The sequence below is a fragment of the Giraffa tippelskirchi genome, chromosome 13, assembly GCF_054371585.1.
Source record: "Giraffa tippelskirchi isolate mGirTip1 chromosome 13, T2T-mGirTip1v1.2.pri, whole genome shotgun sequence".
In the NCBI taxonomy this organism is placed as follows: Eukaryota; Metazoa; Chordata; class Mammalia; order Artiodactyla; family Giraffidae; genus Giraffa; species Giraffa tippelskirchi.
Genome location: NC_137287.1, coordinates 19411194 through 19434895, shown reverse-complemented (window position 1 = coordinate 19434895; position 23702 = coordinate 19411194). Strand labels below are relative to the sequence as shown.

Genomic DNA, 23702 nt, shown 5'->3' with positions numbered 1-23702 from the left:
TGTGTTTACACATATTAACTAAGGTTGTCACATACGGATGTGGACTGGTCCCAAGGTGCGTGTTCAGAAGTTGACAGTGTCTGAATGCCAGGGCTCGTAAGAAAGAAAATAAAGAAGAATTGTTGTTCCTGCTGTTAAGGAGCTCACCTCCAGTCCAAAGTCAGAACACAGGACAGTAGATGGGCTGCAAGGGCCTGACATTTACTGAGCAGCAACCATGTTTAGAGCCTTAGATTCTTCACTGCACTTAATTTTTACAGTGTCAGGACTGTTCTGAGGTTTTTCATATAAACAAGGACACTGGATCTCGGACAGACTGGATCCCACATCCGACTGCCCCAAACCTACTTCCTCCCTCCTTTTATCACTTGGATCTGTCTTTCCACTGGGAAGAATATTTTTGCTCTGATTTCCTACCACGTGAAAGTTCTAGCTCCTTTCAAATTCCAGATTAGTTGGAATCTGAATCCAAGTTCTGCCTGAAAATCACCCTCCCCTCCCGTTCATACTTCTCTTCCACCCACCTGAATTCTGATTCTCCTGCCTTAGAACCTTATCACTGGGGAGGAATGGTTCACTGGTATTCTTGGCCAATTTTTCTTTTTGAGGAGGTATTGTTTACCTATTGATTTCAAGACCTTTTTATATATCCGGTTATTTTTAGAGGAACTCCTTCCCCATTTGTAAATTGCTATTTATTTAAGGAGATTTTTGACTTATCCATTTGTTTCCTAAACTGCTTTTATGCTTATAAAATCCTCTTACATTATATACTCAAAGCTAATAAATATTTACCTGATGCATTTATGTTTATTTAATTTTTTTTTTTAACTTGCTATGTTTACAACATCACTCTTTATGTTTACCTCTTTGGTCTACCTTGGAATTTATTTGCTATAGGATACGATGCACTATGTAGTTAGCTTTTATATTCACTTATCTTTTGCTTTATGATGTTGGATCTTTGTAAATAATTTTATAAATACTTTCCAAAACAAGAGTGGGCATAACATAAGGAAATGGATGAATTAAAGATAGAAAAATTTTCATTCAGAAAGTCCTTATATTTTTTGAAGGGTAACTTGAACCATTCATGATTTTACAAAGCTGAAGAGCAGTGAGGGGAGGCAGGAAGAGTAGTGAAAGCTAAGGACAGATCCTGTGGGCCCCACCGCTTCCCTGCTGTGCAATAAGCAAATTATTTGTCCTCTCTAAGCCTCAGCATCCTCATCTGTAAAAATGAGGACAGATCACCGACTTCAAAAGGCTATGTGGCACACGTCAACATGAGTGTTTTCTCAGACGCTTTCTAGTTGACCTCTTAGATACCTCTCCTCCAGTCAATCTACAATTCTCAGAGCCAACAAGTTATCTTTCTAAATGCAATTTGCTCAAGTCATTCTTCTGATGAGAAATCTTGATGTCCTCTTCCCAGCATGACCCATAAAATAAGTTCCTAACATCTCAGCAAGACGCATGAGGCCCTTCATAAAGTGGCTCCATAAATTTCAGCCATAGCCTCATGACCCCTGTGCTCAAGTTACATGAAACCACGTGACACCCCACCCCCACCTCCAAACACAGAGACCAGGGCCTTTTCGTGCCCTCTGCGCCACGGCTCATTCAGGTCCTACCCGTGGGAAACCCCTCATCCATCAACAGTCAAGTGCTGTCCCCTCCTGAACGTCTCAGCCTGAGCTGTGTTCCTCCTTCATAATGTCTATGACACACAGACGTGTGTGTGGAGCTTATCACTGCACAATCGCTGGTCACTTGCCTGGCTGCCCAGGACTGGGGTCCTTGGAGGACGGGGACAGTCTCTTACACCTCTGTGTGACCAGCGTGTGGGACAGGACCCAGCGCACAGTCAGGTCTGAGAAAGTCAGCTATAAGGGAAAGATCGTCTTTAGAAGCGAGTTTCATGTCTATCCTTCCCATCAGGTGGAAAGCAGAACTTACATAATAGGATACGGGGAACGGTTACTCACCCTTCATTTTTGGCCCATAACAAGTTAGGGCCTAACACGATTGCAATGTTGCTGGGGGTCATTTTATTAATGTCGCTGGTCTGAGCAAGCTTCGCAAGGAACTTGATTAAATACCTATGGAACAAAAGGAAGGAGACAAGCATCTACTCTGAAATACCTGGAGGAGCAGTCCCTTCCTGCCCAGAGGGTGCTCAGCCCCAGATTGCACAGACACTAACTGCAAGGGTGTGACTTAACCCGAAGCTGCCTTGGGTTGAGTGTGTGTTCTTTGTTTTTTTTTGGTTATTGAAGTAACCTTTATTGTCCCACTCTTTGTGACCCCATGGATTAGCCCACCAAGCTCCTCTGTCCATGGAATTCTCTAGACAAGAATACTGGAGTGGGTTGCCATTTCCTTCTCCATAAGTACTTGTTCTTTGTTCCAGGGAACCAGTAGTTCAGAGCTTGGAATGGGAAAACAGCTCAAATGCAAACCTCAGTGATTCAATCTCTATGTGCTATATATCTCTAATCTGTTTTTCCTTTATGCCCCATCTCTCTACCCTGAAATAGATTACAGTATGATTAACAGTGGGGTCAATATATTCTTAATATGAACATAGTTTCTTTTTTATAAACATGATCTAAAAAATAGAAGTATAGGTTTATTGCTTAAAAGAAACTGTATATGAGAATGCTTTAGGCTCTAATTATGAAAATATCCAATTTATCATATACTCTCAGGTACAAGAATAGCACTGTGAAAGCAAAAAATTAAGAACAACCCAACTATTTACCAAGAGGGGGCTGATTAAATAAATCACAGCATATCCATACAGTAGAGTACTCTGTGGCCATAAAAATTTATTACACACTGATATGGACAAACCTCCAGGATGTGTATTATAGCAAAGAAGGCAAGGAGGAGAATGATGCACATAATATACATTGCCATTTGGTTTAAAAAAAAAGTGAAAGGTGTGAGAGGAATGTTTGTAGATATGTATGTAGACATACATATATATATATGTATATATATTTGATTCTATATCTATCAACTCTTGCAGAGACGATATACAAGAAACTGGAAACACAGGTTGTTTCTCAGGAGAGAAAGTAGGGGGCTCAGAGACAAGAAGAGGCAAGTAATTTTTCCACTGTACATCTTTGAATTTTGAACCATGGAAATGTCCTCCTTAGTCAAAAAACAATTAGTAAAAATTATAATGAGTAAGTTAAACGAAATAAAAGCTCAAATCCCAAAGTACCAAGAACTGTAATTTAGTTTCCACCATAAGACACTGAACAAAGAGTAGCTGCAATTATAAGCTGGGTTTGTTAAATGAATCCAATAAAGGATTATAAATTTAACACATTCATAAGGTGAGGTTGGTAGCTAAGATGTTAAAATATTTATATTTTAAAATATTAGCTAAATATTAGAATACTTAGCTTTAGCTTAGTGATAGGATCTAAGACTGAAATTCAAGGTCAGGCAACATACCAGAAATTTCACTAGTCAAGTATCTGTCATTTCAGATCATATCTTCTTACAAAATTTTCTTTGGTTTTAAATGACTTTATTACCTCGGGCTACCTTTTTTACCCTTCTCTCTGTGCTTCTTCAAAGTTACATTTTAAGTCAAAGAAAAAACTGAAGTTAAATACTAGTAATTTATTCCATGGCAAATTTTCATACAAACACAGCCATTCCACAAACTAATACATAATCTCCATTTCTTGAAGTTTTATTTAGCAGGATGATTTGTACTCTGCTTAACATAAATTATGTAGCATATGTGAAAGACATTACAGAAAGGACAACTATTGTTGAATTTTTGCCTTTTAGATATTGGACCATTTGGACTCCAAATCCAACATACTGTCAACCAAACTTTTCATAAGAATTTTTTCCTAACAGTTGCAGTGATGAAATGGTCAGGAGATGTACCTATCGATGGCAGACATGATATCCATGCTCCAGACGCATCACAGTAATATACATCAAGCCCAACTCCCAGCAACCCCGAGTCACCCTCCAGAGCATTTTTTTGATGTGCCAAACATGACTGAATACAATGGCCTCTCTGCTGCAGATTAAACCTTTCTTCACTGCAGCTTGGTGGCTTAATTTGCAGAATGCCAATCATACATACCTAAAGTTAACAAAATTATGTGGTGGCAACTTCTGACACGTTCTCCATAAATCCTGAAGTTTTTTGTCTTGATCCTGTACACTGAGAAAAAAAAATTATTTATAACCGCTTATTAATACTCATTTTAGAAATACCTGAGTTCATCTGCTATATTAGCAACGATACCCCCACTGACAGAGAAAGCGCAGGTGGAAAACAGCACAACACTTTTTAGTGGTTAGGATTCGGCACTTTTCACTGCCATGGCCCAGGTTCAATCCCTGGTCAGGGAACTGAGAAACTGCAAGCCCTGTGGCACAGCCAAATTTTTTTAAAAAATTAAAGGAGCTTCCCTGCTGGTCCAGTGGTTAAGATTCCAAGCTTCCAATGTATGTGTTTGTTTGGGGAAGGCGGGGGGCGGGGGGGGGCGCACAAGTTCGATTCTTGGTTGGGGAACTAGGATCCAACATGCTATGTGGTGTAGCCAAAATATAAAAAATTAAATTAAAAAAATTTTAGTTGAAAAAGAAAGCAGATTTTGGAAAGAAGCAAATGTGGAGTCAAATACTAACTAACATACGCTGAGCAGTTAGTCAACCTCATTAAGACTCAACCTCCTGAAATGCCAAACTGGGGATAAGAATGTTAATTTTGCCAAGTGACTGTGAGTTTTCAGAGACAGAACAATGAGAAACCACCTAGACCAATGCTTGGCACACAGGAGGCATTCTGAAAATTCTGTCTAGACAGTGTGTATATTCATGTACAGCGTCCGGGGCTCAGGTCTCTTGTCCCAAGGGTGGCCCAGCCACAGATGAACGGATCAAGCTTCTAGCACCCAGATCCCCGGGGCTCTCCCTCCACTCAATACTGCTCAAAGGCTCCGGGCCAAGAAGCCCTTTCTGTTTTGAAGCAATTATAGGAACTGCTCTGCTGTAGAGTTTCAATGTGCGAGCTTTCACAGACCCAAAAAGGGTCACATCAGAGCCCGCAGGGCAAGAGTCAACTCTGCCCGCCAGCAGAAGAGGGCGTTAGAAGTTGCCCACACAACACACCTTCAGACTTAAAACCTCCTCCACAGCTGAACCGGCCTGGAGAGCTGTGGGTAGGGGTTAAACACAATGACACTCTAGACGCCAGTGGACGTGTCACTGGGAGGGGATGACATTTCTCAAGTATAGAGTCAACACACCAGTAGACAGATTCTTTCTTTTACCGCTTATTTCCTCACAGGGATGAGTCTGGGAATCCCAGAACAGAGAAAAGGCAAGGCCTAGGAGGAGGGAAGGAGCCCACCCAAAACAGACTCCAGAACCCCTGACCTGACACCGCTCGGTGGGTTCCTCCAGCCCCACAAATGTGGGTGCTCAGAGCAGGCAGTGCCCCATGCTGGTTCCAAGGACACCTGGACTAAGAGGTCACTCTTACTTTAAAATCCTCACTATCCACCAGGGATAAAGCTCAGCTCCCTGGTGGTCCAGTGGTTGATAATTTGCCTTCCAAAGCAGGGGATATGGGTTTGATGCCTGGTCGGGGCACTAAGACCTGACATGCTGCAACTAAGACCTGATGCAACCAAAAATAACTAAATATTAAAGGAAAAAAAAAGTCAGACACCTTAAAAAAAAAAAAAAGCCCAAATGCCTGGCTCAAGTAATGACGAATGACTCATCAGAACACATGGCTTATTTCTAATCATGGCTCGTTTGATGGGAATAGGTGAGCATTTGACGATGGGGGAGGGGAGGTATATTCCCCTTCCCTTAGAGGTGAGGAATTAGGCATTCTGAGAGGGAGCAAGCCAATTGGGAGGGACAAGTTGACCAGGAGGCGGCCAGGGAGAAGCCTCTAGAACTTTTGCTACTAGTTCTGCCTTGCCTAAAACCAACTACTTCCAGACAAACAGAAGCCTGGGTTGGAGGGAAAGAGATAAACAACAGGGACTCAGGCTTTGAGGCAGAGTTCTGGGTATGGATTCCAAGCTCTGTCAGTTAAGTGACACCAATCTTTCCATAAGCCTCAGTTTCCTCATCTGAACAGTGAGGATAACAACCATTTCTGCCTTTCATGTTATTAATTATCGGCTGCAGGAATTCATGGGCATAAAGATTAGTACAGTACTTAGCAGGTAGTAAATGCTCAGTAAGCATCAACTATTGCTACTGATCATGTCAACATTATATTACTACACAGCTGAGTTCCCACACAGCTCAAAATACCTTATTTTACTGTTGTTTTGTGGTCCCCAAGAGTAAGATGATTTACAAACGGGACAGAGTATTACATTGTTTTCTTTAACTTTTAAAATTCGGTGTTCTTTACATATACACTACCATATGTAAAATAGCCACTGGGAATTTGCTGTAAGACTCAGGGAGCTCAAACCGGTGCTCTGTGACAACCTAGAGGGGTGGGGTGGGGTAGGAGGTGGGAGGGAGGGTCAAGAGGGACGGGACATGTATACCTACAGCTGATTCATGGTGATGTATGGCAGAAGCCAACACAATATTGTAAGGCAATTATCCTTCAGTTAAAAGTAAATCAGTTAAGAAGAAAACAACTTGGTGTTCTTTACACTTACCTTGCAACTTGTGTCCATTCTTCATACAGATTAAAAGTCATCAAAGGTTCAGGCAGCTCCCGTAAATAGGACTTTAAAGCACCTGAAATTAGTAACACCCTCTTTTTTGAGTGTGACAAGGGGCAAGGCTGGGACTCTCAGGATATATTATTTTTCAAATTCAAATGACCTCAACTATAACCATTCACAATACATAGAACAAATCATGAATTGGCAGGAGTGATTAGAGAATGAAATATTCATAAGACAATTTCTGTCCCTTGTAAAATATATTGAGAGATCAACAGAAAGTAAAATTAGCTTCAAAGTCATCTGAACAGGCATCATTTCTCTACACAGACGGAGATTTGGGGGTAAAAGAAGGGACGAGAATACAAGCATGCCTCCAAACATTTGGATCATAAGCTGCTTTCACCTTTACTTAATAATCAGGAAAATAAAACAAAACCCCCCAAACAGGAACAGAAAAGACATGTACGTGTAAGTGAGAGCACACACACTTTTGAGCTTTGTCATTTCAGTTTTGTCACTTAAATCTATTAAGGAGACCATTTCAGTTTTATCTGTTACTTAAACTTAACAGTGAATGTTCAGCTGATGCCCTGTCACCACCCTGAGGCGCCCGCTTCCCTGGAGCTCACCTGCTACAGCGTGGGGGTCAGAGTAGAACTCATCCAGGTGAGAAGTAGAACAGTCTAGAGCAGCTTTCAGCTTCTTTAACTTGGAGGCCCCAGCCCCAATTCGGAAAAGGCCCTAAAGACAATGAAAAGCCATTAGTATCACCTACTGTATAGCACCTGGAACTCTGCTCAATGTTATGTGGCAGCCCGGATGAGAGGGGAGTTTGGGAGAGAATGGATACATGAATCTGTACGGCTGAGTCCCTTCTCTGTTCACCTGAAATTATCACAACATTGTTAATCGGCTATTTGTTTTTGTTGTTCAGTTGCTAAGTTATGTCCAACTCTTTGCAACCCCATGGACTCTAGCTTGCTAGGGTTCTCTGTCCATGGAATTTCCCAGGCAAGGATATTGGAGTGGGTTGTCATCCCCTCCTCCAGGGGATCTTCCTGACCAAGGGATGGAACACTATGTCTCCTGCATTGGCAGGTGGGGTGTTTTGTTTTGTTTTTTACCACTAGCGCCACCTGGGGTAAGGATTTCATAAAATAAAGTATGTAAATACCACCCTCCCCCACCTACAGAGTACTACACAAATAAGAATCTTGCTATCAGAAACTAAAGCTCACATAAGCTCTGGTTCAGTAGCACATCATGAAATTTATTTTCATAAATCATGACCACAGTGTAAAATGAAATAATCAAATGGGACCAAAAAAAAAAAAAGGGCAGAGTGTACTGCAGGTAGGCAAGGTAAATATTGCTCTGTGACAGCTCTCTTTCATTCCATGTCTACAGAAGGTAACACGGACAGGGTTTCAGTGTGAAATGTGGTCACAGTGAACAGAGTTCAAGAGTCCCTGGTCTGGGGAGACCGGCCCGGGACGGTGGGGCCCCTCACCTCCTCCTTCATGCCCGTCTCCAGCAGCAGCATCACGCAGGCCTCAATGGGCAGCGCGATCTCGCGGCCGCTCCGCTTCAGGTGTTCTTCCAAAGGTGTCCCAAAGGCGGGCTTCTCCGCCCACTTATCTAGAGCAGCAAACTGTCCAGTGAGACACTCGACCACCTCGTGGGCGTCATCAAGTTACTTCCTCCCCCAGACTACCAGAAGGGATTTTCTTTTTTAGCAGCCTGTAGCTGAGGCTTTGGGAAAGGGGGAAACGTGTCCTCTTTGCTCGTGTCATTTACTGTTTACTAGAGCACAACGTATGTGCCAGGCTGGGAAGGTGACCTGTGGAACAGAGCCCGACATGCCTATGTGGTACCCGATGTGAGATGCCCAGCGGAAGCTGCAATGGGGCTTCTGGCCCAACATGCACCCGAGATGGGTGGGCTGCCTTGGGCCAAAACCAATGGCCTATCTGAGCACAGACTTTTCACCGAAAAGAAATTGATCCAGCCATGCAAAGCAGCCACTGGCCTTCTATCTGGAGGACAAGAAGTCGACTCCTTCCATTGAAAAAGGAAGTAATTTCTTAAAAATGTAAACACCAGCCGAGTATTATCAAACAGGACTGGAGAGGGCCACCGTAAACTCCTACCCCAGGACCTGCAGCACCTCTTGGTGCCAGACCCCCAAACTGCCCAGGATTCTGGGTGGAGAGAACGCAGCCCCCCAAGGCAGCTCAGGCTGGAGGCTGTGCCGACAGCAGCAAAGCAACATTGTGTATTATTTTCAGTCATATGTGCTGCTTCGTTCCATGAAAGATGTGAGGCAGCTTAGCAGAAAGACGTACAAGAAAGCGGGAAGACAGCAACAGGCATTTACGACATGGATGTACAAGCGAGAGTAGGAAGTGGTGGTGGGACCCGGCCTGCCTGGGGGCCTATGGAGACCCAGCACTGATGGAGATGCATGCAGAAGCCAAAGAGAGCAAACCGGCTGGTGGAAGGTACTCCACCGGGACACTTGGTTCAGGAAGGGTTCCTCTCGGCATGTGGACGCGTGTCCTTCGGCCACTTTGCTATTCGAATCTTGAATGCCAGGTGGGCAGTGTTACCCCAGCATGGCTCTGACACCGCTCTGCATGTGATGGCAGGAGGGGCCCACTGCAGGAAGGAAAGGGAAATCCCACAAACCCAGAGACCTGGGCGCTCCTGGGAAGTCAGAGGTCAAAGGCTGCTTTTCTTTGGTGGAAAGAGCAAGGAGGGTACAAGAAATCGACTCCTTCCATTGAAAAAGGAAATAATTTCTTAAAAATGTAAACACTAGCCGAGCATTATCATACAGGACTGGAGAGGGCCACTATAAACTCCTACCCTAGGACCTTAAAGGAAGGAGTGAGGGGGCGGAGGGCAGTGGCCACTGTCAGGAGGCTCCTCGTCTCTAGTGAGGGCCCCGGCCCTGGTCTATGGAACTCTGCACACAACCAGCACCCAGGGGCCTGGCCCTTCTCAGAAGACAGAGCTCTGGGACAGTCCACTCAAGGCCAGATCTTACCTCGAACACTTCGTCCCTTTATTTAAAGCAATGATTCTCAACACAGGCAGAAGAGGGCCAGCTGACCTTCCCCTGGTGGGGGACACATCAGAATCACCCAGGGACTTTTGCAAATGATTCCTGCCATCACCTCCCTGTGCCTGACCCTGCGATGCTGAGGGGTGGGCACACTCCACACCCTGGCCGGAACTTTCAGGTCAACACTGGACAGGGTGTCCCGCCCACACCTTGGTGTAACGTTGGCAGAGGATGGGTGTGAGAGTCGTTGGCTTAGAGACCACTCCGGAGGCAGACTTCACCACCGGGGCTGCCCCTCAAACAACAGACCCCTCAAGTGACAGACCTACAGTGCTGGGCCCTGCAGCAGGCTGCAAAGTTCACCGAGACCTCCTCCCACAGCCCCACTCCCCGGGACAAGAGCAATCAGAGTGTGAGGAGAACACAAGACACACGTGTAAACAGACAACAGAAATTAACAAGATGAGACGTGTTTGCTAAGTCACTGCAGAAAAATGGTGTAGACGAGGGCCGCAAACATTAACTGGGTGTGGGGGGCCGGGCGGGCGCCGTAGGAGCTCGATCCGGTGGGGAGGGTGTGCGTGGTCTGCCCCAAGGCAGCAGCCGCTCCTGGGAGCTGGACCCATGTCACCATGCGGGAAAGCAGATCCAGCATCACCAGACCCTCTGAACTTCCAAGAGAAGCCAGAGATTAGGACTGTTAGGGTTTTTAAACAATGGCAATTAGTTTAAATTTTCTTTTTTTTTTAAATGAGAAACGGCTGTTTGCGACTTCTGGTGTAGACCATAAATGCTAGAGCGATTTGGGAGACGCAAGTGTTCACTGTTGGCTTCAGTTGTCAGAGAAGGCTTCTCAAGGAGGGGAGCTTGGTGAAAGTCTTAGGAGATGGATAGGAATTAAGTAGACCAGGAGAACTTGGGCTGAGGAGAAAGCAGGGATCCTGAATCTGGGAACTGACACTTTAGTCCACATTCTTGCACCAGGTGATAAAGGCAGGAGTGGGGATGGAGAGGAGGCTTCAGAAAGGAAGGAAAAGAGGGCTCCGAGGTTTGAAACCTGGACTGTCCGGGGAAAGGAGGTACTGAGGAAATCAGGCGGAGGGAAAGGTCAGCTGGTGTGGAGGAGCATCAGTCTGTTCCTTGAGCTATGCTGGGTTTAAGGTGACAGCCAGTCATGGCCTGACACTGAGGTCGTGTGCATGAAGATGCAGGTGAGAGTGGAGGCCTGGAGAGAAAAGGTGGGGAAGAGGGGAGGTAGAAGAACACAGGAGCAAGGACTGGATCTCAGAAAAGGCTCCATTTCTGATGTGGAGAAAACACAGCCCCAACAGTGGTGGAAAACACAAAATGAGTAGGGGGAACTGGCGGGGAGGAGCCCATTCACGCCACGTCACATGCCAGAATCTGACAGTTCAGAATCATTGGCCCATTGGGACTTGCAGTGCTTTTTGTTTTTCCACTTTTGGTTTTAATAGCAAAGTGATTGGGAGTGGAAATCAGACCACAAAGCACATGGGTGGGAAAGTGGTTAGAAAACTGAGGTGGTCGATAGAAATGAGTCATTTGAAGAGCCTCCCAGAAAAACAAAGGAGAATGTGATGAAAGGGGGCACCATGCTGAGGACAAGCAGGTACCGAACAAAGGTCAGACGACCAGAGTGGCAGACCAGGGCACTGGGTGGGAGGTTGAGCTTTTTCCTACCATAAGGACACTCTGAGTCTTTCTAGAAATAGAGAAGAAGGAAGAGGAAGACAGAACTAAGATACGAGGCAGACTGGAGGCAGCGGTGGAAGGGGTTGAATTGCAAGGCTTGGGTGAAGGCAGCAGCCTCAAGAGAGAGAGAAAGAATCTCATTTCTTTCGATGGCTGCTCCCGCCACACGCCGGCTTCCCTTGTCCCTCCTAAAATGCCTGCCTGCCCCTGCCCATTCCCCATGACTTTCTGACATGCTTCTCCAGGGAAAATAGCCTTGGGTAAAAATAGAACGGGAGCTTTCAAAAGGGGGGAGTGAAGCTGCTAAAGAAATTTCTTTTTGTGTCCTTTAGCCAACCCTTCAGAGAAGGCAGTGGCAACCCACTCCAGTACTCTTGCCTGGAAAATCCCATGGACAGAGGAGCCTGGTAGGCTGCAGTCCATGGGGTCGCTAAGAGTCGGACACGACTGAGAGACTTCACTTCCACTTTTCACTTTTTACTTTCATGCATTGGAGAAGGAAATGGCAACCCACTCCAGTGTTCTTGCCTGGAGAATCCCAGGGACGGGGGACCCTGGTGGGCTGCCGTCTAGGGGTCACACATAGTCAGACACGACTGAAGTGACTTAGCAGCAGCCAACCCTTCCAGTCTAGGCTTGAAGCCATTCAAAGGCTAAGATGGCGAGGTTTACTATTTTGTTCTGTGCAGAGCACTGCGCATAGGAGGTATCCTGTAACTACAGGCTCTTGGCGCCCTGACCTTGCCCAGCAAGAGTTGGCCCCTTGCAAGGCTGAGTGTTCACTGCTGCTTCGTTCCTCTGCACTGTGACTCAACCCCGTTACCCACGAATTAGGAGATGGGATCAGATGGGAGACAGGCTAAAGGGTCAGGCAAGACACAGAATTTTGTAATTCGGAAATCTAACAATTCTCAGACACAAAGACTATCTGTTGGAATTGCCTGCTATTAATATTTAAGGGGGAAGGAGTGGTATTCTTGAGGGGCCAGTGTGTGTGCACAGCCACACCCATGCACACACGTGTATGTTTCACAATCACAGAGTCGTCACACTCAGCGCCTGGCTTAATCCTCTTTCAGCTCAAGACCAATGCTTCTGTCGGGGGCATTTAAGTTCCAAATGTCAGGACCATACCATAAGGCAAAACATGTAACGTGTCTAAAAGGGAGAGCAATGTCTTATCATTTACTGATCTCTGCTGGGAGATGCTCTGATAGCAAATCAGAGAGGATTAGAATCAAAAGAGTCAAAACTAAGCATCAAGGGAAAATTTGGACTGCTCTTAACTCAAGGGTAGGAGTAGCAAGGTGCCTGAACATAGTGGGCAAAGTGAGTGCTGGTGAGAACAAGATCTGAACAAGGTGGTCACGTTCTCACGATCCAATCACACTGATTATATGCCTGAGGATGTGGTATCAGATACTGGCTTCTAAAATTTCTTTTGGGAAGCCCCAAATTTTTTTCCTAGAATGTATGCTCCTGGAATTCCAGAGCCAGAATAAAGCCCTATGGAACAAATAACTGATTTGGGAGAAGGTAATTAGAGGCTAGAAGGTTTTGAGTCTATTTAGAAGACAGGAAAACAGGCGCTCCCCCAAGGGGTGCAGCTTTCTCTTCAACTGAAGGTTTCAGAAGAACTGCGAATGTTCAATTAGTATGTTAATTTGGGCTTGGAAGAAATTAAGAGAATGCAGCAAGGGAAGATGAAAGTGTGCTGGGGAACAGTGCCCGCCTAGGCAGAGCGGCTTTGTCCAGAGGAAACGCATGCAAAGGAGCTGGGTGAAGAAGAACAGAGGCGGAAGTGGCAGAGGCGAGAAGGAGGCGTCAGGCCAGCACGCAGGTTACGTTACCTTGATGGGCTCGCAACTCGGGAAGGGCCTTTTCTAAGACTGCTAATGCTTTTCTATGGTAATCTGCTTGAGCTTCTAATAACTGAGAACAGACCCACATTCAAAAACAAAAGTAACGTTAGCATTGGATGGACATACACACAATGGCTGAGCAAAACCAAAAATGACATCTTTTGCAAAAAAGCTAAAATGACTCAACTTTTACAGTGCTTTCATGTCTCGCTAGGGCAAAGGGCTTACCGTAACAAAGAATTTGCCATACTCCCCTTCTTTGGCCATAAAGTTGTACATGTCCGCTGCAAGTTGATCCTGGGTAAGTGGAAGAGGAGATGCGTCATTGAAGAAAAGAGAAGTGAAAGCAAATAGCATGTGAGAATTGATATCCATGAACTCCTAGAGCAAAACGTGATGAAACAGCCACAGACTAAATGTCCATCAACTGATTGGTATACTCATACATAGGGATGATGAAAAGAATAAGCAAGCTTATTATGGCCTGATCTTATTATGTATGGCCTAATAAACCTCTAAGGTTTATTATCAAAATGCCTTGTTAAGACATGAAACATAGAATATTACTTCTGGTATAGTATGTTACTACCAGTGTAAAAGAGGGAGAGGAAAGATTTTTACCACTATGTTTGTACAAAAATACCTCTAGGAAAAAAAGCAAGAGGGTTTGCTTAGTAACAGGGGTTACCTGTTGGGAGCAGTGGAAATTAGGAGGAGAAGGACAAGGGCAGAAGAAAGACTTTATACTGTTTTATACTTTTGATATTTGAACTAATGTACAATGGACTGGTTCAAAACTGGGAAAGGAATTCCTCAAGGCTGTATGTTGTCAACCTGTTTATTTAATTTATATGCAGAGTACATCATGTGAAATGCTGGTGTAGATGACTCACAAGCTGGAATCAAGATTGCTGGGAGAAATATCAATAACCTCAAATATGCAGATGATACCACCCTAATGGCAGAAAGTGAAGAGAAACTAAAGAGTCTCTTGATGAGGGTGAAAGAGAGTGAAAAAGCCGGCTTAAAACTCAACATTTAAAAAAACTAAGATCATGGCATCTGGTCCCATCATTTCATGGCAAACAGATGGGGAAAAAGTGGAAACAGTGACAGATTTTATTTTCTTGGGCTCCAAAATCACTGCAGATGGTGACTACAGCCATGAAATTAAAGAACTCATGGAATTCTTGAAAGAAATGCTATGACAAACCCAGACAGCATATTAAAAAGCAGAGACATTACTTTGCCAACAAAGGTCTGCATAGTCAAAGCTATGGTTTTTCCATTAGTCATGTACAGATGTGAGAGTTGGACCATAAAGAAGGTGAGCACCAAAGAATTGATACTTTTGAACTGTGGCGCTGGACAAGACTCTTGGGAGTCCCTTGGACAGCAAGGAGATCAAACCAGTCAATACTAAAGGAAATCAACCCTGAATATTCATTGGAAGAACTGATGCTGAAGCTGAAGCTCCAATACTTTGGCCACCTGATGTGAAGAGCCAACTCACTGGAGGAAAAGACAGGAGAAGGGGGTGACAGAAGATGGGATGGTTGGATGGCATCATTGACTCAATGGATATGAGTTTGAGCAAACTCCGGGAGATAGTGAAGGACAGGGAAGACTGGTATGCTGTAGTCCATGGGGTCGCAAAGAGTTGGACACAACTTAGTGACTGAACAACAACAAAATGAATTACTTACATAAAAATTAAACAATTTGTTTAAAACTGATAAGTTGGGCAATTGGATATATCCATATTTCAAAATTTCATATATATACACATAGAATTTCATATATATATATGTATATACATATATATATATATATATATATTTTTTTTTAGTGTATTACTTTCTGTTTTGGATAGGGTTCTGGATCTGGGAGAGTAAAACATTTCCCTGAGAGTTCTCAAATACAGATCTACTTTCATGTGGGTTTGAAGTTTGAGTTGATTATATGTATGGTCTAGAAATCCTTAAAATGAGAAAGTTTAGTTTAAAACTGCCCTGGACTGGCAATACTCTCTGGGAGACTGACTCCTAATTCCAAGAAGGCCCACAGATAAATTCCCTCTTAAAATAAGCTCATGGTACAAAACTGTAGAACAGTCCACCCTAAAGGACAAACAGTCCACCATAAAGGAGAAACAGACCACCATAAAGGAAACTCTCCCAGAAAATTTAAGAAAACAAAATGGACAAAGACTTAAGCATACATAAATGACTGAAAACATTAAAAAAGAATAATGCACTATCAAAAAAGGCAGACTTGAAGAATTAGAACTTTAAAATGAAAAATATAGTTAGGGGAATTCAAAACTCGATGTTAATTAAACATCAGATCATACATAGCGAAAGAGAGAATCAGTGAAACAGAACTTAAATCTGAGGAAACTACCTTATGGTAGGTAGTTTCATAGTAGGTAAGATAGTTTCCTAACTATCTTAGAGAACTAGAAGTTAACATAAAGAGAGGAGGAGACAGAAAATATTTTCGTAAGTTTTCACCATTTGACTTTCTGACAAGCCATGGTGTGGAAATTCAGAGAAGAGACATCAGCACATAATGCACCAGTTCAGACACCCAAACTGCTAGCCAACATTTATATCCAATAAGGAGCCAGCAGCCAAGAGCTATGTTAGACCAGATATGAATGACAATGGCAAAGCTACAACTCTCTGAACAAGAAAAAGCCAATGTGAGATTTTATCAGAAGCATTTGTGTGGTTACCATCTTTTTAAATGCAAAGGCTATGGCATGACTTCAGTATTCTTACCCACTATACTATTTTCAACAAGTTGTTTTGCTGCAAATTGTCCAAAGTTTCCTATCTTGAAAAGTGAATTATAGCATAACCTGAATAAACCAAAATATCCAGTCCTAATGCTACCTAGAAATGAAGAGACCAGTTTTGGAAAATGGTGAATAATAAGAGGAGGAAAAGTCTCAGGCCATGATTCTAAGACTCACCAAAGACTTGTTTCTTTACCACCTCAAATAACATTTGGAATAAACATCTATTTTCATAGATAAATGCATAGGAAATAAGATCACTTAACCACCTAGCCTGGAATTTAATTTATGAGATATAAATTTTATATTTCTCCCATGTTAGAAACCAATTGTCCTAGCAATATCTCAAAAATAATCCTTCCCTTTCCTATGGAGATATTATGACCCCATTACTATATATTCAACTCTTAAACATAATATCATTCATTCTAGAAAACCTATACAATTCTATTTTTGTGCTTACTGTGCATTATTTTAATTTCTATAACTTTTATGATATGTTTTTCTATAGTTTTCTCCCTTTCTCTCCCCCCATTCTTTATTTTCTTTATTTTTAGTTGGAGGATAATTGCTTTACAATGTTGTATTAGTTTCTGCCAACATCAACATACATCAGGCATACCTATTAAAATCTTTGTTTTAAATAAGCTTAGACATTTTAGTCAACTTTTAAAAAAATATCCTACTTGAATTGAAAAAAAAAATGTTTTACTCTGATTATAAAGCAATGTAGAGTCTTGGAAAATAAAGAAAGAAGGAAGAAGATAATAGAAACCACTTTGAATATCATTTAGGGAATTCTAATAGGAATTATGTAAGACCTTAAATAATTTGCAATATTTGACCTTTCATCCATCACTTGCAGAAACCAAAAGAATGATTTAAGTACATATCCATTACGGAATTTTTACCTTGCACTGTTCTACTTTATTTCCAGCTTCATCCATCTCTTCCTTTAGGGTATCTATTTTTGATGGAAGCCCCTGAAAGTTGGTTCCTGAAGACTTGTGAGCCTGATTCCACCTGCAGAAGCACAGGGGTAGGTATTATCTGAGAATCCACTGTATATACGCAATCTTATGGAGTCAAGGATCTAACAGAGACAGATTCCTTTCCCAAGACTGATTCTACCTGGGACAGTTGTCAGTACCTAGGATGCCAGCTTCTCTGGAGTTTATCCTCTAAGAAAGGAGACTGGCGAAAGTGACACAGGCTTCCCGCCATCACAGGACTCTCGTGGTGCTGGGAGTAGCTGTCTGCTCCGAGCAGAACTGACACATCTTGTCTCATGCAAGCCCCACTGCTGGAAATCAGTCCATGGAACCTCTTCCTCTAGTGTCCCTTCTTGGGATCATCACCATGAAACACCCCCTTGTTCTCTTGATCTAGAATGTTCCCTGTGCCACTGGGGGTCAGTTGCTGCTCTTTAGGAACCCTTACAACACCGCCAACAACTGCCCTGACCTGTGACTACTTTTAGCAAGTGAAAGCCAGAACTTCAGTCATGGAGCTAGTCATCGATAGCTGTGAAGGCACTTTAAGAACTACAATCACTTGCAAGGATTAATATTCCCAAGACAACAGCTACAGCAAATCTGAAGCATAATGTGGAATGTTTACACTCCTTTCACAGTAAGTCAAAAGGACTCCCTTCCCCCAAATTATACAGCAATAGTCCTGGCGGGGGATGGGGGGGCAGTGCCTGGGGAATAACACTCTAAAACAACTTCTCTTCGGTTTTCAAGTGTGCTTTGACTTCTTTTTAAATACAGACACACCTCCTATTGTGGAAAGTTCTGGCACTTTAAATTTAAACATGGATATTATATGGATGCTGATGAAAACCCATGTTAGCAACTTATCAAGCTTCCCAGATGACTGCATCGCCCCCAAAAGGCTCTGCCCCACTCTTTCATGTCCCTAATGTGCACGCCTCCACAACAAGGCTTCAGTCAACCTGCTGAAGCAAAGCTGGCGATGGAAAAAGCACTGACTTTGAAGTCTGATAGGCTCAAGTCTAAAGCTCGGCTCTGCCTTCTTTAGCTGTGTGACCTTGGACAATAGCCTAACCTCTCTGTGCCTCAGGTTGTCTCATCTGCAAAACTAAGAAAACAAATACCGTCTGCTGTCCTAAGCAACAAAGGAGAGAACAAATATGGATGTATATGAGTGTGCACATGATGGAGTCCCACTTAATGTTAGCTGTTACCATTTTCCTCCAGGGAAAAACAACAGGAATAAGTAAAACCGACGAGGAAATATTCATCTCTTTCAGTTTCTCTGATCATTAAATGAACAGGGCCATGAACACAGGACGAAGAATCAGTGTTGAAATCTCCTATGGGATATATGTGTTGCAGATGTAAATTCCGGGCAGGTAGGCATCTATAATATTGCTTAACCAACTCCAGCAAGAGTGATTCATAGCTTTGTTTAATTAACCATAAAAACATTTTTCCTTTTCTTCAGCGAAAATCTACCACTGGCCAGCCCGCACTCCCCAGTCCTGGTTCTGGCCACAGGATTCTAATCACACATACACAGGTGGCAAGAAGATGATGGACTTTGTGTTCAGAATCCCAGCTCTGTCATTTGTTACATCTAAGGGCCAAAGCGAGTCACAGACACGCCATGTGCAGATGCCTCCTGTCTCTGCAATACAAGTCTCCTCTCTCAAAGTAGGGGATGTCACAAAACCTCCTAACCCCTGTCCCCTACAACCCTCACTGAAGGGTCTCTGCATCTAGTATCTGATAGAGTCTGATTCACAATAAGGACCTACTTCATGTCTGTTGAAAACATGAAGAGGCAAATTGATAGGGATTGGTGGGAGAATCAAAGAACTGACATATCACATACGTGTATCTGGCATGTGGCAAGTGCCCGGTAGGTGGTGGCAATTACCATTTTCACCACGTGTTAATTCCTGGATGGCCCTTTTATCATCTCAACATTTGTTAGATCAGGATGTGTCTTACCAATTGATTTGTACATTTAATACAGTGGGGTTTCTATTTCATTTCCCTCTTGAAGTCGGGTATTAAATCAATGGTGCATCTGACACTCAATGGCATCTTAGAAACAAGGAAATGCAGCCCTGTTACAGACTCTCTCAATCTGCGGTAAAAGCATCTGACACATAGAAAGTCAGTAAATGGTGGCTGTGTCTCCATTTATTTGCCAAACAGAAATAACCACATCTATTTCTCAAGAGTGCAATGACGACTATCAACAAAGCAGGGCTGAGCAAAGCCACCTGTTTTGTAAATAAAAGTTTTATTCAGACACAGCCTTGCTCCTGCGTTTACACATTGCCCAGGGCTACTTTTCTGCTACAACAGTAGAGCTGAGTAGCTGGAACAGGGAGCGTCTGGGTGGCAAAGCTGGAAATATTCACTATCTGGCCCTTTACAGAAAAAGCCTGTCAACCCCTGTATAAGGTATGGGAAAGGATCGGGCCTATGGAGGCCATCTCCCTTATCCCCATGCTTCTCACATGAGTCATGGATACGAACGCCCTCACGGATGGAGCTGAGGCTGGAGCGCTACAGACAGGTCACTTGACGTCAGCCCCCTGGGATGGTCACTTGGTTTTACTTAGTTCCTCCCTGTTGAGCACAGCATTTCTTTCTTTCTATTTTTGAGTTAATTGTACTGTATTCTGAGTTATTTTCCCAGCTTTTCTGAATGTATCGCATGATGTTTTCTCTGATACAGTAAAACATTTGAATATACAATAGATTACAAGGTCTGCAGTGATGAATTAAAGACATAAGTGCTTTTTAACCTATTTGCAGACACAGCTTCAGATACAGTTCTTCCTGTTTTTGGTTGTTGACAGAACATAAGCAGTTTCTTACATGTTTTTAAAATTTACAGTCGGGCTCTTTCCCTTTATCTGGAAGGAAACTGAGTTCCCCTTTCCGCAGTGCTTTCATCTTGTGGAAAAGAGACCATAGCAAAGTGCAGATGAGAAGAAGGTCGGAGGGGAAGAGAGGTTCGATAAAATGTGATGATTAAAAAATGAAACCAACTATGCTCTGGGAAGGAAGGACGATTTACTCCCTTCCATGAGTCCTGTCTGTTCTCCACAAGCATGTGCAACGTGCAAGAGCGCCTGTTCTAGGATTGAGTGGAGCACAGAATCCCTTGACTGTGAAAAATAATCAAAACCACACGAGTGTATCTTGACACAGTGCGACCCTTCACGGTTGCTAAGATCACAGATCTATTTATTCCTACACGCCACTACTGCAAGAGCAACGCTCTTAGCCTTTCTTAGAACCGTCTCTTCTTCCCTGAATACACTTAGTTTGTTTTTTTTTCCTGTCTCCTTTCACTGCTGGTTGATTAAGAGCAGGGTGTTCTAACACCATCCCGCTGCCACGCTTGGGAGAATGAGGCTGGAAAGCAGGTGTAGGTGCGTTGTGACTCGGTCTGTGAGTCAGTGACAACTTCCGCTTTGTCCACCCAGTGGTCTTTATCTATGCTGAGGAGGGGGATGGTGGCTGGGGATGTCATGGAAGACCGCCTTGTGGGTTATTTTTCAGCTTTAACTTACCTGGCTCTGACCGAGTCCCAGTCTAACACCAGTTTGGCGAGCTGCTTCCTCTGCTTCTGGATGTTGGGAATCTCGACCTGGAAAGAAGAACACACCAACACACCACGTGGGACGAGCTCCAGGGTTTTCAGTTTAGCATTTGAAAGTATAATCTTTATTTACAAATGTTTTTTCTCTTTAGGCAAAGGATTTTGTACCCTCTGCTTACTCCCCTTATTTCCAAAAAGAAGCGTAAATGTCGAAAGCACTGATTGTTAAAATTTCAGATGCAAGCAAACCTTCCCCGGCCAGCCCCCACCAAAGCCCCCACCTCTGCGATGCCATACAGAGGGTCCACAATCTCCTTCTCGACAAAGACTTCGTGCTGAGAGAGTTCCAGAGCCAGCTGATTCTCAGCATCTCCACACGTCTCCAGCATCTTCCTTTAAAACACAAGATGCCCCGACAACACATGTACGTCCATTAAATCTGGCCCCCAAAGCCCACACTGAGCCAGCTCCACTCTCCCCACAATGGGAATACCTTAGGGCGCTACACTATAGAGCCTTAAAAATGCTATAAATTTATCAGGGTGTGAATCCACAGGCTTGTTCTTTAAAATGAACAAGACTATCTCAGGTACACTGTGTGTATGCACGGGTAGGATGTGTATAAACAGTGAGGTGACAACTCACTGAAAGGTTAGGTTCTTGGATCAGGGGAAAACTAAGTATTCTCAAAAGCACTCTGAAAATCGTTTAAAACATACATCAAGTTCATTATACTATTTTGTTTTCTGTCTGCTAGAAAATAATAGTAAAGTTCATTATACCGTATCTGTTTCTGTCCTCACGGCCTAGGCAGTGCCCTTCAAAGAACGACAGAGAACTATAGGTGCAGAGTATGGCAGACCCTGGAAATGGGCCGAAAAGTCCAAAGGTCATCCCCAGCTGGGAAAGGAGGGCCCGTGTTACAGTAGGAGAGAGAGCTGACAGGATCCAAGGACACTAGCCTCGTAGAGAAGCAGGTGGAAAGAAAGGTCAGCCTTCCCTTTTACAATGAAAACAGCTTTACTGTCAGATTTTAAAACTATATAATACATGATCATTTAAAAAAAAAAAAAAGATCCACATAATTCAGCAAAGGCCCTATTTTGAGATGACCTCCACTGACATTACGGTGATCATCTTTAAAGAAGTGATTCTTAAGGATTGGAAGGGATTGGTCAGCACCTATAAATCTGAGTCAACACCTGAACCAGGGAAGGGACTGAGTTCTTTACATCTAGGCTCAGCAGAATAAACACTGACCTATCAATTACTTCGTTATCGGCCCTCTGTAGCATCAATCCCTGCTTCTAGTAAAAGAAAGATTCTCTAGCACCCCAGGGGCCTCCCCTGGGGCCTGAGCCGTTCCCCTGGCAGATGGGCCATGCCATCATGCTCACAGCCCCTCTGGTCACATAGGAGGCCGCCTCCCAGCCACCCACTTCCAGCAACCCACAGGGCGCTCGGCTCTCTTTCTGACAGCAGTCAGTTCTTACCCCAGGAGAGAGTCTTCTAGCTGAGTTGATGCTTCCTGCATATTCTGAGCGAGAGCTGTCAGAGGGAGTTTTTTCTGGAAGGCAGAAGACAATAGGGTTTTATTTTTTATTTTTTCATTATAGTTGACACCCATTCTTAATTACCTGCATCAGATCATCAGTCATTGGTTTCTCCTCCAGGTACATTGCACAGATAAGAGATACCTATTTAGGTTTAGGTTCCGGTCTCAAAGGTATCAATTGTGACTTAACCTCTGTGTTTGTTTCCTCATGCCTGGAAATTAGGGCTAACAGTGCAAGGGTCCTAGGGTTGTCTGTTGACTAAAGGAGATATATCAAGGTCCAGCAACCCCCCACATGGTAAGTACTTAGTAGATGTAAGCTGCTATTATTACTGTTGTTGTTGCTATTGCTATAATTACTGATTAATCAAGAGCATACTATGTCCCATGCACTAGGGACATGGGACATAAGACACAGATCATGCCCTCTGATTATCATGGCAAATAAATGCCATGAACTGCTCAAATTTCAAAAACTGCTAGAATATTCATTCTTAAACTGGCTCTTACATTGGCTGTAATCATAAAGATTTTGCTTCAGTTAAAAATTTGAAAATACCAAGCTAAATACCCAAAAAAGATTTTTAAGGTTTTTAAGCATAAAACCATTCCTATTCCTATCAGAGATTGGTTTTTCAGCTGGAAATGACCATAAGGCTCATCTGATTAATGTTCGTATAGTGTGGCTGGGAAATGGGAAACCCAGGGCGCTTACATGGCCTGACCAGGCACCCCGGTGAGGGCATGGAGCCAGACCTTGGTGCTGATGGCCTGAGCCCCGGTTCAGAGTCTGTCCACACCTGGCTGGTGGCTTATCTCAGAATATGGGCAGAAGACGCCAGGAAAGCTGCACGTAGGTTGGTTATAACATCATAACCTGCTAACAAAAAATGCTTTCGAAGCTGCAGTACCCCATGGAATTTTGCCTTCCAAATAGGAACAGCACTCATGTTTAAGCCCCAGGGTTCACCTTGCCATGGCATACCTCCGCCTTGACCTCACACATGGCACCTGCCTTTCCTGCTTTCAAAGGGGTCCACCCAATATACTTATAGAATTTCTCTGGAAGGCTATACAAGAAACTGCTACTTCTGGTGGTCCTGGAGAGGGGGACTGGGTACCCAGGGAAGAGAGCTGGGAGAGACATCATGTTATGTTCACTTGGATATTATGGATTTTGACCAGGTAAATGGACAGCCCATTCAAAATGGTCCATTTAAATTTAAAAATAAATAACAGTGGGGACTTCCCTGGTGATCCAGTGCACTTCCATGCTAGGAGCACAGGTTCAATCCCTGGTCAGGGAACTAAGTTCCCACATGCTGCATGGTGCAGCCAAAACAAAACAAAATAACATAAAAAATAGATAACAACAAATGTATTTATCCATCTCCCTCCCCCCTCAGGTTACTATCAAATA

At 43.5% G+C, this 23702-nt stretch overlaps 1 protein-coding gene across 50 annotated transcripts in view; it reads right to left on the bottom strand.

Moving 5' to 3' along the window:
- Nucleotides 1-23702, bottom strand: part of ARHGAP17 (Rho GTPase activating protein 17) — a 93976-nt gene that overhangs the window by 23150 nt on the left and 47124 nt on the right. For 48 of the 50 annotated variants that reach the window (XR_014072575.1, XR_014072573.1, XR_014072576.1 and 45 more), the window contains 11 exons: nt 22221-22294; nt 21009-21120; nt 20699-20775; nt 17049-17160; nt 13566-13634; nt 13326-13407; nt 8206-8333; nt 7325-7436; nt 6684-6765; nt 4124-4204; nt 1989-2102 (listed from right to left, as the gene is read on the bottom strand). Coding sequence is in view for 26 of the 50 variants with exons in the window: in XM_081554446.1 (XP_081410572.1) it covers nt 1989-2102; nt 4124-4204; nt 6684-6765; nt 7325-7436; nt 8206-8333; nt 13326-13407; nt 13566-13634; nt 17049-17160; nt 20699-20775; nt 21009-21120; nt 22221-22294 (1043 nt within the window). In the remaining 24 variants the exon portion in view is untranslated. Of the gene's footprint in view, nt 1-1988; nt 2103-4123; nt 4205-6683; nt 6766-7324; nt 7437-8205; nt 8334-13325; nt 13408-13565; nt 13635-17048; nt 17161-20698; nt 20776-21008; nt 21121-22220; nt 22295-22364; nt 22417-23702 lie in introns of those variants that run through there. The other 2 variants (XM_081554440.1, XM_081554443.1) reach the window with 1 other exon arrangement.